Below are 16,774 nucleotides of genomic sequence, written 5' to 3' on the forward strand. Positions count from 1 at the left end.
TAAATCTACTAGCGTTCTATCATGAATGCCGTTCTCTCATTACCTATGCTACTCATATTCTATTCTGTTGTAGATTGTGAGTAGCCTAGAAGTCACGGTGTACAGTTGTTGACAAAACAACGGTCGCTTCTTTGCGTTTTCGAAGTGTCAGTGAAGAGGATTTGGATAAAGTTTTGAACGACTAGTAGATTTATACTAAGACAATTAGATTATTCGCTCTCGATTTCTATGCGTGATAGTTGATTCGGGCTGCACCCTTGTCAACTTTCACGCGATAGAAAGCTCAAAATCTAATTGTTAAGTAGTATAAAACCCGACAAAATTGATTTGATTTTGTGGAGCAGTGCCAGATAAACGGGAGACCATTAGGAAGTGATCGAAGAGTGAAAATATAGACGAATCATTTGGTATCTGTACATCACGCTCTAATGTCTCTAATCCCAGCGACAAGCAATAACAGACTATCACAAAATGGAAAAACTAAGCCAAAACTTAATGCCGTTATGACTCAAAAAAATAATTACCCGTCATGGTAGTGGAATATTGTAAAACACTTAATTTCGACAAGCAAAGGGTTGTTGCTCTTTAAGACAACTAAGTTGAAACAAAGTTTTTTCTCTCTACTCATTGCGGTGTACAAGTACCTCAGGGTCGAGGTTACGGAATATATACATCCTTGTCTTCTCCATCATGGCAAACAGCTCTGCGTTATCCTGTGAAATAAAGCACAGGACATCGACAAATTGAACGATAAATAAATCTTTGCTAAAATCCATTATTCACATTTATTATATCTATCAGTTACACGAGCGCTGTGATTTGTCAATTAAGCGGGCCGTATTCTATACTGAAGGGCTCACTAAAAGTTTTCAAATCGTCCGCTCGGCTTGGGATGGTTCCCCAACCCGTCTGGGACACAGTGGAGATATATTAAATATCGTCCTTCCGTCTTCTTTTCGGTCCCTACTGCAACTTACGGACAATGCTGATGCTCTATTCTAAACCAAACTGCAAATAGAATATGGTGTTCCTATGTTTTCTCAGAAAATAATGCACTTTTCAGGTCTAGAAAAACTGCTGAACACACAATCGCGTTGCACTCGTGCGTTCAGAGGCAGTTTTTCTACACCTCAAGCACGCATCATTTTCATAATTTAAGCCTGGTTTTCACTAGCGACGCAAGCACAAGCGCAACAATTCTCATTTCACCGTGAAAACGGCCTCGACGCAGGCATAAGCACAAGCGCATGGATAAAAAATTTTCCTTTTTCTTGTGCTTGCGCTTAAGCTCGTGTTTGCGCTGCAGCAAGTGAAAACGAAATACCGCTCAGGCATACCACAAGCACAAGGATATTTACCGCACGTAGATATGTTTGGCCAATGAAAACACTGGATCCAGATTACCTCGCGCCTAAACACTCCATTTCGGAATGTTCGGATGATTTTGCTTGTGCTTGTGTTTGCGTCGAATTTCATTATCATTAGGGTCATCCCTATTACCTGCGCTTGTGCTTGTGCTTGCGTCGCTAGAGAAAACCAGGCTTTAGAGAACACAAAAAACTGTCTTCTTTTTGGTAAAGAAACCATAACAAAACGATTTTTGACATTTGGTAAGACTCACGTCTGCCCACTTCATGTCCCACACGTCTTTTCTCTCAAACTTCAGATGTTCACCGACCACTGTTTCGTTTCTTGAAGGATCGGCCTTTCGCACATCCTGTTAAATTCAACAACACGAATTAAGTTGTTTAAAAAAGAGCATTATCTGGTTCAGTATCATTTTATTCACTAAATAACCTGTTTTCAAATAACTTACTAGTTCAAAGAATGATAGAACTCCGGAAATGTCGATGATAGCCAAGCGTCTGTGCAAAGAAAAAAGAAAACACTATAGGTTTGCCTTTATTGATTTTTGCCTTTATTTACATATTCATTCAACACCGTTAAATGACGATAATAATAATTTAATGTGGGTGTTTATAATGCACATGTATAGGTTTATTACGCCATTTCCGCGCTGCCTTTTGTCTCTATGTCAAAACGAGTCTACGCGCGAAACCATTCATATGAAAATGTGTTCTGCCTTCAGGTTCATTTTCATGTTAATCAAACTCATTTTCCTATGAAAGGTTTCACACGAGGACTCGTGGGGCACAAGGTAACTCGGAAATGGCCTATTGTATATGCATGGCATTTTCGTATTTATATTTTTGATTGGTTTTATCGCCAGAAGATGTTACAACAGTTTCTAAGTTTCTGAGAGATGGACAATTTTATTTTTGATGCGGGGAGGGGAAAATTATATATATATCTAAAATCTTGCCCAAGATAGACCAAAACATTCGTACAAAGCGAGCCACACAAAAGAAACATGACGAAAACTTTTTACTGACGACTTCTCAAGACAAGTTGTCGTGACAAAAAAAAAGATGTCATGACAGCTTGTCACAAGCACGTGTCACGACAGTTGGTCAAAGCAACACGGTTTGTTTCAAAGGGTATAAGGCTGGTCAGAAGTGGGACTCTACATACTGCTTAGCAAAGGGCAAGAGCAATCTTGAAGATATTTCGGCCAAAAAATGCCACGGTACTGTAAAGCTAGATTTGAGTTCTTACGAGGAGATGCAGTTTAGTGAAAGTTGGTGTGGGCGACAGTTGAGCACATTCTTCATTTCCAGTGCGAGCTTGGGTAATGAGTAGCGATGAATGGTTCCTGATTCACGGCCCTAAAAAATGAAACCAAAAGCATATGAGTCTGTCTGTCTGACCGTTCGTCTGTCTGGGTCTCAGAGTATTTTACAGCAGGCCAGTCAGCCCTTCAGGTATGCCGTCAGCCAGATCCTCCGTCTGTTGGTCTATCCGTCAGTCCGTCCGTCAGTCAGTCCGTTCGTCAATCAATCAGTCATTCAGTCAGTCCTTAGAACTGTCCGTCCGTCTGTCTTTCCATCCGTCAGTCCGTGAGTCAGTCCCTCCGTTAATCAGTCAGTCAGTCAGTCTGTCAGTCCCTCCGTTAATCAGTCAGTCAGTCAGTCAGTCTGTCCGTCCGTGTGTCCGTCAATCAATCCGTCCGACAGTCACTAAGTCCTCCCGCCAATGGGTCAGTCAATCAGTGAGTCCGTCTGTCCGTCCGGTAATAAGTCTGTCGGTCAATCAGTCAGCAAGTCAGTCAGTCAGTGAGTCGGTCAGTCAGTGCGTGGGTGGGTCAGTCAGTCAATTTTGAATACCCACCATTTCTTTATGGGTTCCATTAGTTATTAGACAGTGGGAAGCATCTAACGAAAACTACGATGATGAACGTATCAGGGAAGAAGCGATTTTACAACACTTACCAAAATCAGAAGTTTATCCGAGGCACAAATACAACACACTGGATCATGCGTTGGCTGTAAGCAAGACAAGTAACATGGCAGTTAGTACAATAAAGGACAAAAATGAGTCGTGAGAAACAGTTGTATAAAATGTGTCACTAGTAATATCAAGTTCTGTAACTTGGTACAGCGAATGTTAAACTTTGACACAGAGGCTTAAAGCAAGATAAACTGAGTTGCAAATATTGAAACTGCCATTCTCATGCACGCTTCCTTATGTAAATAGATTTAATTCTGGTGAAATGTTATCGGGTGACTAATTCTCATTTTTCTTCTTCCTGAAGACAGCTTTGCACTCTTACAAAGTTACGTTCATAATAAGTAATAAAAATTATTATTCAACTTTCATACACTGTACGAATTCCGATTTTCTGATTGGCTGATTTGTACCACGTGATGCTGGGTTGTGACGAAACAGCCACCTTGACGTCATTATTGTGGTGTAATAGCCGTGCTGTAAATTCAACACCCCACTGTCATTACACCATGGCTTCGGCTGACTCAAATATAGTGGTTTCAATGCAGTGTTTCTTTGTGCAGTGTATTCAATTTGAATAATAAAAATGTTAACGCACTCATTGCTCGTGAATTGTCGGGATTTACCACTACTCGTTCACTAACAATGAACTCGAAATTTTCAACAGCGCACGAGGATTTGCCGAGTGCGGTATTGGAATTTCTCGTTCATTGTTAGTGAACTCGTGCGGGTAAATCCCGATGATTCACTCGAAGAGTGCCTTAACCTGTAGATAACCTGTAGGACAATCAGTTTTGAATGGAATCGAAGCACGAGAGACGCAGCGAGAAACACTTGCCTTCTGTGTACGTTGACGCCACGCTCTACCACAACCCTCCCCCCCCCCCCCACCCCCGCCACCCTCGCCCCACCCCCGCCACCCTCGCCCCACCCCCAAAAAAGAGAAAATTCCTCTGTCAAACAAATTGTGATGATATGTCTCGTTAAAGTTGGGCTAATCAATCTTAATCCACTCAAGTTCATTCATGACTGCTGCTTCTCAGTATGGACCCTCAAGTGTGAAGACCTAGGACTGATATTCTTCTAGTAAGGTCCTCTAACTAGCTTAATGACAAATATGTATTATCCCTACCGCTAGAGCCTTGCTTACGTCCTTGATGCCCTCTCCAGCTCCGGATGGTACATCATCAATATGAAACATCCTGAAATTAATATGAAATCAATAACAAGTCAACGCTACATCTGACTGTCTTTCTCGTTTTCTTCAGTGTTCGTTACCCTGTTTTTCTTCAAAATACTGGATTAATACTAATGCATTAGTAATTTTCCAAATAATGCTGAAATCTAACAGGCTTAAAAACTTGTGGTTGTTAGTTAGGAAGTGGTTATGTTAGACAGCTGAAGGAAAAATGCTCTCACGACATAATTTATACTAAGTTTATCGAGCAGGATTGTACACTATTTTGTTTTGTCCCTTTCAACTTCGCCTCAGCCATGCCAAGTAATTGTTCGACTTCCTGCCAACTCCTGTTGGGCTGCGTTCATGGGCAACAATGAAAACTTCTGAATACAAAACTTATTATATGGCCACCCATTTATTAAGTTCACTAATAATACTAATAATAACAATATCAACACGCTTTAAAAAGGAATATAGAGAGTTTTCACTCACGTGGCTAGCAGCTACGCAAATGTATTGGCAAAAAGGAAAGTGTTTACATAAGAAAAGAGTTCAACTCCCGAGGATTGATCTGGGACACTACATGGCTGCTATGTCATTGTTTTGAGAAACCAATACAGCTGCCGTCACGTCACGTGAAAACACTCTATATAAAAGTTATAAATGCTAGTACTGTAGAAGACGTTCGCCATTATCAAATGCAATTTTTGTTTTTCAAGTCTCAAGATTCAAATATATAAAATGTCTTAGTTTAGGTGTGAAAGAGTCTTTAATAAGTCGGCTAATTAAACACTTCTACACAAATTGAGTCGCCTTGTACGTTAAAGTATGGTCTCTTTTTCGTTATTACTAGCTTCTCACAAATTAGGCATTCCAGCTTCCCTCAACACTTCTTTGCATTTCTTTCAAAATGTTTTTTTTCTATATCTTCTTTAATCAGAATATCAACACATCAATGTTAAATCAATCCCAATATTAACTACTTAATAACCGAGAGTGAGGTCGTTATGGGAAAATCTCAAACTGAGGCCTTGCCGTATTGACCGAGCGATAGCGAGGTCAATACGGTAGGCCGAGGTTTGAGATTTTCCCGTAACGACCGAACGGTCGAGGTTATTAAGTTGTTTATTATATGGCTCATCAATAAAGAGAAAAATCATTCGAGCGGAAGTCGTCAATTTACATCCGGCGATGCGCGCGTTTACCGATTCATTCATCGTCTCAAATCTAGGGCAAAACTACACAGTCAGTGAATTTCACCACTGTATTATGTATTCCGTTAAAAACACTCATTTCTTTACGGAAAAGTCACTGTCACAGCCTCAAAAACGAATTTTAGTATCGTGGTACCACAAGTTGATGGGGAAGTTTTTCCGACTTTTGGGGCGAAACGTCAACGCATATAGAAAAGACAGCAAGTGCTTCAAAATTGTCCAAACCAACCGTCTTTCGGTGAAAGAAGATACTAATGCTTCAGAATGCACTGCTCAAAATAAGCTTAACTCGATCTTCGCATTCGCTTTCGACAACATATCTTCGCCTTCTTCATTCTGGGATTTATGGATGAACATTTCAAGCCTTGTGAACGTCTGCAGTTATCAGAAACACTGCTACCGACAGAAACCGCCCGATTGTTTACATCTGATGATCCTGGAAGCTGATTTACACTTGCTTGTGTCAAAGCGAGGGAATCTATTTGACGAGAACTTTGACGGAGTTCAATACTTCGGTAATTGCTGTGACTAAGATGATAACTTATAAGTTTCTTTGTGGTGTTCTGCTCAGGATGCATGGCAGATCTGCCGATGGTGTTTTTTACTTAGCGATTTTAGCTTTACTTAAGACTAGGCAAACTTTGATTGTTTATCACTAGTGCCCGCCAAGGTTACCGACTGGTAAGTCATCTATATAAATTTTATTAAAGAAATATCTCTAAACTTTTAGCTACTGATATTCTCGTACTGATTTTAATCGGCTTTCATCGCTTCAATGCGCTTGAATTTTCAGAACCGGGCTCTTCCTAATTTGCATAATCCGTAATCGGCCCGTGGGTATTACGGGAGAATAATGCCCTACAATTCAGTGACAATTAACCAATCAGAGCGCACGTTATATCGGCCACAAGCCAAAGCCATATAATAAATATATCTTATTAGATGTGTTGGTGTGTAGTATCGCTGTATATTTTCACGAGTTGTGCCGTATTTTGACGAGCCCGTAGGGCGAGTCAAAATACAAAGCGATACTGCACACCAAAACATCTAATAAGAGATTTATTATCCAATTGCTGTTAGTCAATAAATTTATCAGTGAAACAGGGAGAGTGTGACAGTTTTGCGTGCGCGCGCCGACCTGTCCGGCAAACAGGTTTTCTACTGTACAAATAACTGTACAATATCGCTATATATTTGTACTGTTATTCGGACAGTATTCGCTGCAGTTGGATAATAAATACATATATCGTAGAATTGCACTGACCAATGTGAAATTAAACATATTAGACAAGCTTGGCATCACTATTAAAATCTTACATACACTGTAAAGCAAAAACTGAAATATATGCAGTTGCTCGAGATTTATTAGAATAGAATACAAGATGTTTGTAAACGATTATAAAGTTATTATATAGTTTATTTCTAAATTTTTATAAATTTATCAGTTAGTAAAAATAATACTTTATTGATATCTTACCGCAGGTTGGAGTACTCTGGATAATAAGCCGCTCCAGCATCACTTCAAAGGTTAAATATTTACAAAATAATTTAAAAGAACATATTTGATCAGTGTTGTTAACAAAAAGAATGTTTCTTTGCAGTGAATTTGTTAAGTTTCTGGAATTTTAAGTCTCCGTTTTGCCACCATTTTTTAAAATTTAATTTGCAGAATTAACTCTTTGCATTTGAGAGCGTAAATAATTTAGCAATGTTTAGTAGTTATTTTATTAAGATTTTGATTAACTTCAACTACTAACTACTTTGCACTTAACTTTTTTCATTGATCAGTTTTAACGAAACAATATAGATTCAACAGGTTTAATCTTTAAATCGACAAAGAAAATGATTACAAAACACGCCAAATGAATCAGAAACTCGGCAACTGTAAAGTTATCCAGCGCACGGTAAGAAGATTATGGGAGAAGCAATATATCAAACAAGAGAGACCATGATCTACCACGTTTCTAAACAACGAGAAAGTTGGTCAGGAGACGAACACCGAGGTGCTTGGAAATTTGATAAAACACCGTCTCCCGTGTTTAACATATCTCCTCAATCGAAACTGACACTAAGGAAAAAAAGAGAAATTATTAATAAATTCTTCAAAATATACGCCGTGATTAAGTTATGAATTCCTTTGTTTAAACTTGGCCCGATGGTTAGCCTGTTAGACCACATCTGATGGTTCACGTTCAAGCGTTAGGTGGAATTAACCAAGAGAATAATCGGTAGCCTGCGAAGGACTGCAAAGTTCTAAGAGTGCATCTAATTGTGATCACGTCACAAAATAACCTGATCTTACTGGGTATAAATGTTGCATGATTCGCTATCAGTCATTTGAAGTTTAACATGTCAGTCACCCAGACGTTCGCGCCCAAAGCCCAACACAATGGGTTTCGTTTTAGCGACCGATGGAAATGTTTTCAACAAGAATGGACGAAACATCAAGCCAGGATTTTCCTTGACAAAGGAAATCCATGTTTAAAGTTTTCGAAAGTTTCCTCTGGACTTATTTACAAAAAAAGTTGGATCTATTTATACAATGTCAAACTAACCTTTCTCTGACATCTTTTCTCTTGGAATGTGTCTGAAGCTCCAGAGCTGTGAGTTTCTTTGGGCTTCGATACTGCCAGGAATAAAAGGCCTCCTTGGATGAAGCTATCACGTGGCTTCTGGTCATGGCCACATACAGAGGCTCTAGCATGAAGAGAGGTTTGGCATGAGTTGGTATAGACTCTTTGAATGACACTGTAGTAAACGCTTTCAATCGTTGATTATCATCGTTTGAGGTTAAGATGAAACCGTTGTGTGTAACCATGCATATAAAAGCTTCTGGGAATTATTTTCACACGTATAATCGCACTGTTCACTACACTGAACAATATGATTTTACCGAAATCTTGAGACTGTGGTTGAAACCCTAGAGTGTAACCATTCAAATGGAACCTATTGCGCAGAACTTTCACGTGGTTCTGTTTATTTTGCTGTACAAGGTGGTTCTAACTTTTGAGTCTGTGGATAAAACCCTAGTGTGTGCAAATTCGAATGAAAGCTAGTGAGCAGTACTTTTGTGTAGAACTGTTTGTTACACTGCACAAGGTGGTTCTAACAATGCATGAAACCTTAGTGCGTGACCATTCGAATGAAAGCTATTCAGCAGTACTTAAGCCAAAGGTGTTACTGTTTGCTGTACAGGCTGGTTCAGAGTAGCTTGTGAGCCCGTGAATGAAACCCTAGTGTGTGACCATTCAAACGAAAGTTATGGAGCAGTACTTTCATGAGTTTTGTTCACAATGTTAGCACGGTTTAAGATAGTAAAAATGCTTAGATCTCTGATTCTATGTTTAATAGAATCAATATACATATAATACGTGGGCATTCCCGCAAGAGCGCTATGGAATAATAGTACTTTTATGTGATACCTGAATTACTTTTTGGACACAGGTACAGTATGTTATGCATAGAATTTGGAACTTTGTCAATATTCTGAGCTTGGAAATTCTAACAATGCAGGTCAACAATATGAAAACCGGAGACCCGCTGACTTTCTCATTATGCTCGGAGACTCTGCCAGTTAAAATAATCATTCGTTTGCCATTCTGACATACAGCGTTGTACGTAATATTTATAGGTACCATTTTTTACTCCAAAAGGACAAAACAAATTTTTAAACATATAAAACAAAATTAATACCGTGTTCTTAACTGCAGCTTACCTATTTCAATATACTTGGAGTCTAATGGGGTACCAATGGCATTACAAAGTACGAGGACATGCTGGAAAACGACAGAAAAAAAAAAGATACTTTCAACGTAAAACAATATATTCAGTCCATTCTAGGAAGACACATGTACCTGTACATGTACAGTGTACGCATGGTTTGAGTGTTTTTTTCTGGTTCTTGCCCTGCTTGAGGAGTTTTCTTTCATTAGCTTTTTCTAGCTCTCTAGTAGATAAATCAATTCGTTACATGCACAATCTTGTTCGTGGTGCCTTTTTTGTTTCCTTTATTTAGTAAACCTGCATATTTTCAAGATCCTATACTTTGAAGGTCATTTGGCACAACTTGCAAAAATGCCTTTAACACATTGTACAAGGTGGTTGTCATGTTATGCATCTTGTGCAAACTCATTTTCAAATTCCATTACAATGGAACATTTGGTTTTAATTGTGAGACTCTCATTTTTTCTTAATTTAACCTCTGGATAGCCTCTTGTTACAATACTAAGACCACTATCAGGTAGACAATAAAAAAAGATTGACCCATCACCAAATCTTCAGAAATGTATGCTTATTAGTAAAGAGAACTTAAGCATGTATATCTTGATCAGTTACCTGTCCACTACTGTCATCAGCCCTGGTGGCCAACACACAATGCTCTCCACATGCTGTGATTGATAACAGATTGCGCACATACTTCACATATTTCTGGTAAGAAAAAAATTATTATAGTTATAAAATAATGAAAATCTCCTTAAGAGAAAATCAAGTAGTTAATGATGACCTGCATGTAAGCAAGCTTCCCGTTTGTCTGTTTGTCTAGTAATAGCACCAGTAATATATTTATTTATTAAAAAAAACTGTTTATCACTATTTTTTCTTAAAAAAAATTGCATAAATTATTGAAAACCCTATTGAGAAAATAGGCTTTAAAATAATTAATTTTTACAACTTTCAGTTAAACAGGTGACTATTATTATGGGAAATACTTGAAAAATGAATAACTACACAGACCTCTCCATTTTTGGTATCCCAGAATATCACACAGTGCTCCTGTCGATCAGGCTTGTTGAATGCGTACACCACTGTGTTAGAGAAATATCCCCACTGAAAATAACATTGTTTACATTGTATCAGACTAAGACAAATAAAGAGTATAATCACAGTACAAAAACCGATGTGCAACTTTTCAATGCAGAGGAAGAGAGGCATTAATTCTTTAAGGTTAGGAGACAAGTTTTCAAATTCTTGTATGCATGTATATGGGAAATTTATCATGTAATCTGCATGCATGTATTGATCGAATAGCTGTATGTTGCAGTTTATTTTTTATTTCAGTGTACAGTGTACATTTGTTTTCAACTATATCTAGTTCATGTTCTTCTAGTTCTTCTAGTTGACTAGCCCTGAGGAATAAAGTGAAAAAATACTAACTAGCTAGAGCAAAACAAACTACATAATTATACAAGTAATAGTTGACTAACTGAAATCAAAAATTAACTGCACCATGTGCACATGGACATGCAATACATGTAGTCAGCCAGATTTTAAAAATTTTGCTTGATGAACATGACCATGTAATAAAGACAGTGCTACACCAAGATGACAGTTGACAACCTAACATATAAAGCAGGCTCATATTTCGACAAGATTCAAGGCCTGAAACATGGTCTGGAGAGTTTGATGATCTTCTCAATTGAAGTGAAATGCAAACGAAAGAGTAAACAGAGAAATAAGCCTATAAAAATCCATTACAAGAACTAATGTCCACCATCATTGCAATTATTGAGTGTTATTTCCTTTGGTTAATTAAACTTGACAAATAAATTAAATTAAACTCTAGCTCTGGCAAATTACATTAATTTATTTTATTCTACTGTTCACACTAATTTAGGTCATGTAAATACATGTACGCTACCAACTACCAACTACAGTAACTACTTTGGGAAATACATACAGTGACAGCGTCCTTCCACAAACCTTATAGTTTGGTCTGATGTTGGCGAAGTAGATGAAGGAATCAACAGCCAAGGCAATACGCAGTCCTCCACCTTCAAAGCAAGCTTGCATTATCTGCTTTCCAGGGACTTTTAGAGTTCGCAAATGCTACACAAAAGAAACAAATACAAGAAAGATATATCATTACAAGTGGTACCTAAAAATCCGTTATACTAACAATAAATAGTGGAGACCAATATAATTATATAAAATTATTATTTTCCCAAGTATTTATATCTGAGACCTACCTCACCAAATGGGGTATAAAACTGTACAACATTGATGTCCTTGTCCTAGAAAAAAAAAAAAAAAAAATTCAGTTGAATTGAATTGGCAAAAGATAAGCAAGAAAATATGCTGCTACGTGTCTTTACATGTAGTGTGCAAGCCATGCTAGCGCTACCTATTGGTTGGGGAAGAAATTATAGTATTCTAGGAACTTTATAGGCCATAAATTTCAAGTGACTGTTAAAAGGAAAAATCACCAAAATGTAATATTTGATTTTCAAACTTACCTAAAACGTTCAAGAGAAATTTGGAAATTAACATCCTTATTTGGAAATTACGGTGACCATAAATGAAGTTCTCATGGTTCAGGAGATTAAGTGATTCATACAAATGAAACCAAACTGACCATGAGGCTGTAGGCCTTCTTCAGTTTGTTGTGAAAAAATATGCAACATGTTGAGTATTGTTGGCTCAAATTTGGCAAATTTCAAACTTGAGCCACAACACCCCACATCGCAACAGGCTGGCCAAACGTGTTGCACTTACGAATGTTGCAACGTGTTGTGTTGCAAAGTTGCGATTGTTTGGCCGGGCTTAATTAAGACTTCAAACACATAATTTGTAGCATTGCTATGAATATTACAGTTGTCAGAAATTGTTTGCTCATTCACCTGGCCAGCAGCTCTTTGCATACCGGCAACAGCCAGCACTGAACCACAGTTATTCCACTGAATGTTCATTACAGCCATTGAAGTGTCAATCAAAACAGGATCTATAGTAGAAAGATATGTTATTAAGCTTTTAATTATTACATAGAGTGTTTTACTGGAAAATAAACCATTCATGAAATTCATATGAAAATACATCCAGGACCCAGGTCACGTATTTTCAATATTCTCACTAGTGAGGATATTGATGATGTCATTTCCCACTTTCTCACTGTTGTTTCAATTTGCACAGACAGTCAGTTTGTTTATACATGTATAATAAAAAGAAAATGACAAGGTCCCTTGATGAAGATATGAATTTTAATCTCTCGGGTTAAAATCAATATTTAAATCACTCACAGCTGTGCTTGCTCATAAAATATTGTTTCTACCATTAAAAAATAACATTCATACATTATCTTTGTGCCACCCGCGTGAAATATGTAATATGTATATACATGTATGTATAATTTGTGCTGTATTTGTCTTTCCCCTTGATCAGATCCTCTGCTTGATTAAAGAACTAAGCTGAATACAAGGCATAATTTGTAGGATGGGTTTGTGAGAAAAAAACACATGTAGCAAAAGGTTACGGGAAATAAATTCTTTGTGAAAACAAATTCAGTGGCCTTCATATAGAAAAATGTTGTAGTTTCAATTAAATAGTTTGATTTTTACTGTCCTTTTTGTACATGACATGCAATTTCTACAAGCTGTGACAAGAGTCAAAAGTGAACAAAAATCAAACCAAACTAAAATTAAACTAATTACATTTAACTAAGACAAGATGCACAGCACTGTAAGTTACTCACTTTCATCCAATTCATGTCTCATAATCTGCATACGTCCCATGTCAAAGCACACTGCCAGGCATGGACAGTTAGGCTCAACAAACCCTTCTCTTCCATCATACCTAGCAAGAGTGTTTTTAGAAATGTTCAACACATGTTAATTAATTAGATTTTCAGTGAACCTGATGTTATTCAGCTGGGCATTCTGGCAGTGTAAACCTGGTTTCCCAAACATCAGGTGTATATGTTGTTCGTCCTTCGTAGTTGAAGATGACCATGATATGTAATCATACAATTTCATGTACATGTAAAGAAAAAGTTCTGTTGACTGTTTGCATGAATTATTATTTCCCAGTTCCTCTCTAATATCCTGTTACATGTGCATGTATTTCATTCACATGTAAATAAAAAATTAATATTACATGTACATACATGACATGTTATTATTTCAGTGTAAATTACTTTTATGTTACATATACAACCAATGACACATTTATAGACTGCATTTTTAATTCACATCATTGCAGAGAAACTATTAAAAAAGTCAGGAAATGATCCTTTGTCTTACAAGTATATGATGTAGATATAACTTTAAAAATCAAAATTCCTTAAACTGTAGATGTAGAAACAATCAACTTTATTTAAAATTTTCGGTGTTTCTGAATATTTGTGTTTAACATAATATTTATCATTGGGCACAAGATTTGTATTTCTGATCATAATTGATTAACTGAAAAATATCTTACCATTCAATTCCAGTGATCTTAACAGCTCCTGTTACATTGGCAAGGCAGAACAAGGTCATCTTTGTCTGGAAAGTAAACATAAATTAAAATAAATGAACTGTAAATAGGGAGAACCACTTTTTTTGCTGTCAAGTGAAGCTACTATGAGTGTCAGTTGAGTAAGGCGCGACGAAAGTTTGGTGACCAGGTTTTAACATCCAACTTGTGTGGTTGTCATGGGCAACTGGCTCCGTTTCCATTGGCAACTTGACATTGGCAGCAAAGTGCCGGAAACACCATTGGAGAATGAGGAAAGTTGCCCATGGCAACACCTTAATTTCTGGTTCAACATTTCATCAACGACAAAAAAAAGAACCTTCGAAAAAACACCTCCACTGCACCTTAATCAACTGGTAATCGTAGTATTACTTCATTTTCTCTAAATCTTACACAAAAGTTTCCTATGTTATCAAAAATCTGAACTTCTCCATTGCTGATTCCAAACACAATGTTTTTTCCATCTGGAGACCACTCAACATTTGTGAGCTGTAGGCCTTTCAGTTCTTTTCCCCAGATCCTGTTTCCGTCCACTGAACCAACAATTACGGCACCTAAAATACAAAACACAAATCAATATCAAATGTCAATATTAATTATATTACAATATGTATTACTATTCTCAGTCAGCATGCAGTTTAGACAAACTGGATTGTGCATACAATCTAATTGGTTAACAAAAGGTCCAGAAATGTGTATTTTTCACCTGACTGCAGGTACCTTTTTCTTTGATACGAGGATCACAAATCAATGGTCAATGTTACATTTGGTCAATAACAACTACATTACATGCTCATATACATGTACATGTAGCTTACTGGTATGTCAGTACCTAGTTACATGTCATTGTATTATGTACTCCATGATTTTAAGAAAAATTATAAAAAATCAGAGTCACTTTTCTTGTATGAATCTATAATATCCTTCCCCCCTTCCCACAAAAGAACATATATATTAATTATCTACATGTAGATACAGTTACAACTGGTAGAATTTCAGCTCAGATATACATAATAATATTATAAGGAGATAAAAATTATAAAGTTAGTTAAGGGCTAATACTGTGAATAATTTGCACACATAATTATTTCTCACAGGGTGTTAATCAAATGAACAGTATAAGAAACAAATTACATTGTAAAGAGTTCCTGCCTCAAATTCCACTTTCACCTATGCCTAATAGTTAGCCATGTACAGGGTATATTTAGTTCCGCCATCATGAGATCGTGTCTGTAACTTATTCCCTAAGACAGACAACAAAGCACTGGAGCCTCTAAACACAATGTTTAATCTTGAAAAACGAGTATAAATCAAGTGAAGTGAGGGAACACATTCGGGATCCCAGATGTAAGCTAAACATGGATAAATTAACATTGTTACAGTGTCTTAGGTATGCCTACCATCTTCATAAACAATACAGATCCTCTGGCCATCAGCATTCCATTTCATGTCACGCACCACACTTCTGTTTCTGTTGTTGATCATTTCTTCATACCAAGAACCTATACTTGTGCATTTAAAAAAATATCCAGACAGAACAACCTCTAGTTTAGTAAAGTATTTATAATAATATTTTTAATAGTTCTCTTTAATCTGCTGTTAAATTGGTGTGTCTCTGTAATCCATTCTTGGTAAATGCACGCATGAAAGGTAAACATTTATTTATGTTTAGACTCATGTTGACCACTTTTGTGAACATGTAAATAAACCGTAACTGAAATTGTCCTGTTAAGTACATAAACTTGTTAAAATGGTTTCCTCTCACCAAAAAGCTGTTTATTTTATGCAACAAATTGAAAAAGCAATTTGCCAAAATTAATTTGTCAGCAGTCAATCTTAGCAGGCTACATTGAAAATTCTACCACTAAGAGAACCAATCACAATTATCCTTTTAATTGCGGACCAGTTCAGCCATATGCAGGACTAGAAAAAATCTAATTCTAGCTTGCCCTTGGGACAAGTAGCTCTAAAACTTTGTTGTCCTGGGCAAAGTTCTCTTTAATAGTTTGCTCTTTTAATTAATGATTTAGTTGGCAGACAACTTGCCTGATCTCCTAACTTGCGAAGAAGGAGAATCTACTAGTCCCGGAAGACAGGACAGCACTTTTTTTGAGCCCTGTATATAATAAAGTAATCTATTTTTCCTAGTTATTAGTCTTACTTCTGTGAACCAAATTATCATCACCAACCTTTGTAGAGAATCCAGACAATGATAAGGCCATACTGGTCACTAGTAGTCAACTTTTGAAAGTGTTCATTCCATGTTACTACTTGAACAGCACCTGGAAAACAGTACCCAGTCAATTAATCTTAGAAAATATTATTGCGCTGCAAATAAGGTTAATCTAATCGGCTGATTTCAGTAATTGGCCCTTGATATCCACTGTCTTACATGTAGTAGGGCAACCAATACAGATGTCATAAGGAATAAATCCAAAGCATTAGCCTCCATTTGGTGCGGAAATATGCTCAAATATTTGTCTGCGGACATTTCTGGTATCTGTTCTATGAAGCAGACAGTCTAGGTAATGTCCAAGCTGAGGACAAATCCGAGCCAAATGGAGGCTATTGTCAATGTTTATTATCCTTCAAATATTTTTTGCAACACACGCAGTTTGAAAATTGGGCAATATTTAACAGTTAGACCTGTAGCCCGCAAGGGGTACAGGTCAATAGCGAAGGGTCTAATTGTTTTAGTATCACATACCCAACTAGTCAGACACAAAAGGCAATTATAAAGTTAGCAAATGCAAGTTGGAGAAATATCTATTTGGGAATAAAACAAAAGAGAGTGTCACATTTGATTGCG

At 37.0% G+C, this 16,774-nt stretch overlaps 1 protein-coding gene across 2 annotated transcripts in view; it reads right to left on the minus strand.

Annotated features, from left to right (window-relative positions):
* Nucleotides 1-16,774, minus strand: part of LOC110057058 (WD repeat-containing protein 35-like) — a 32,769-nt gene that overhangs the window by 13,829 nt on the left and 2,166 nt on the right. The window contains exons 4-22 of one of the 2 annotated variants that reach the window (XM_089272142.1): nucleotides 16,155-16,247; nucleotides 15,366-15,467; nucleotides 14,359-14,519; nucleotides 13,930-13,994; nucleotides 13,205-13,305; nucleotides 12,357-12,457; nucleotides 11,706-11,750; nucleotides 11,440-11,565; nucleotides 10,474-10,566; nucleotides 10,075-10,167; nucleotides 9,455-9,515; nucleotides 8,295-8,436; nucleotides 7,217-7,258; nucleotides 4,478-4,547; nucleotides 3,330-3,383; nucleotides 2,617-2,726; nucleotides 1,817-1,865; nucleotides 1,622-1,717; nucleotides 645-713 (exon numbers count right to left, since the gene is read on the minus strand). In XM_089272142.1, the coding sequence (XP_089128268.1) occupies nucleotides 645-713; nucleotides 1,622-1,717; nucleotides 1,817-1,865; nucleotides 2,617-2,726; nucleotides 3,330-3,383; nucleotides 4,478-4,547; nucleotides 7,217-7,258; nucleotides 8,295-8,436; nucleotides 9,455-9,515; nucleotides 10,075-10,167; nucleotides 10,474-10,566; nucleotides 11,440-11,565; nucleotides 11,706-11,750; nucleotides 12,357-12,457; nucleotides 13,205-13,305; nucleotides 13,930-13,994; nucleotides 14,359-14,519; nucleotides 15,366-15,467; nucleotides 16,155-16,247 (1,673 nt within the window). The remainder of the gene's footprint in view (nucleotides 1-644; nucleotides 714-1,621; nucleotides 1,718-1,816; nucleotides 1,866-2,616; nucleotides 2,727-3,329; nucleotides 3,384-4,477; nucleotides 4,548-7,216; nucleotides 7,259-8,294; nucleotides 8,437-9,454; nucleotides 9,516-10,074; nucleotides 10,168-10,473; nucleotides 10,567-11,439; nucleotides 11,566-11,705; nucleotides 11,751-12,356; nucleotides 12,458-13,204; nucleotides 13,306-13,929; nucleotides 13,995-14,358; nucleotides 14,520-15,365; nucleotides 15,468-16,154; nucleotides 16,248-16,774) is intronic. The other variant, XM_089272143.1, reaches the window with a different exon arrangement.

This window comes from Orbicella faveolata, unplaced genomic scaffold (assembly GCF_042242905.1).
Source record: "Orbicella faveolata isolate gen_17 unplaced genomic scaffold, um_ofav_v1 contig_34, whole genome shotgun sequence".
In the NCBI taxonomy this organism is placed as follows: domain Eukaryota; kingdom Metazoa; phylum Cnidaria; class Anthozoa; order Scleractinia; family Merulinidae; genus Orbicella; species Orbicella faveolata.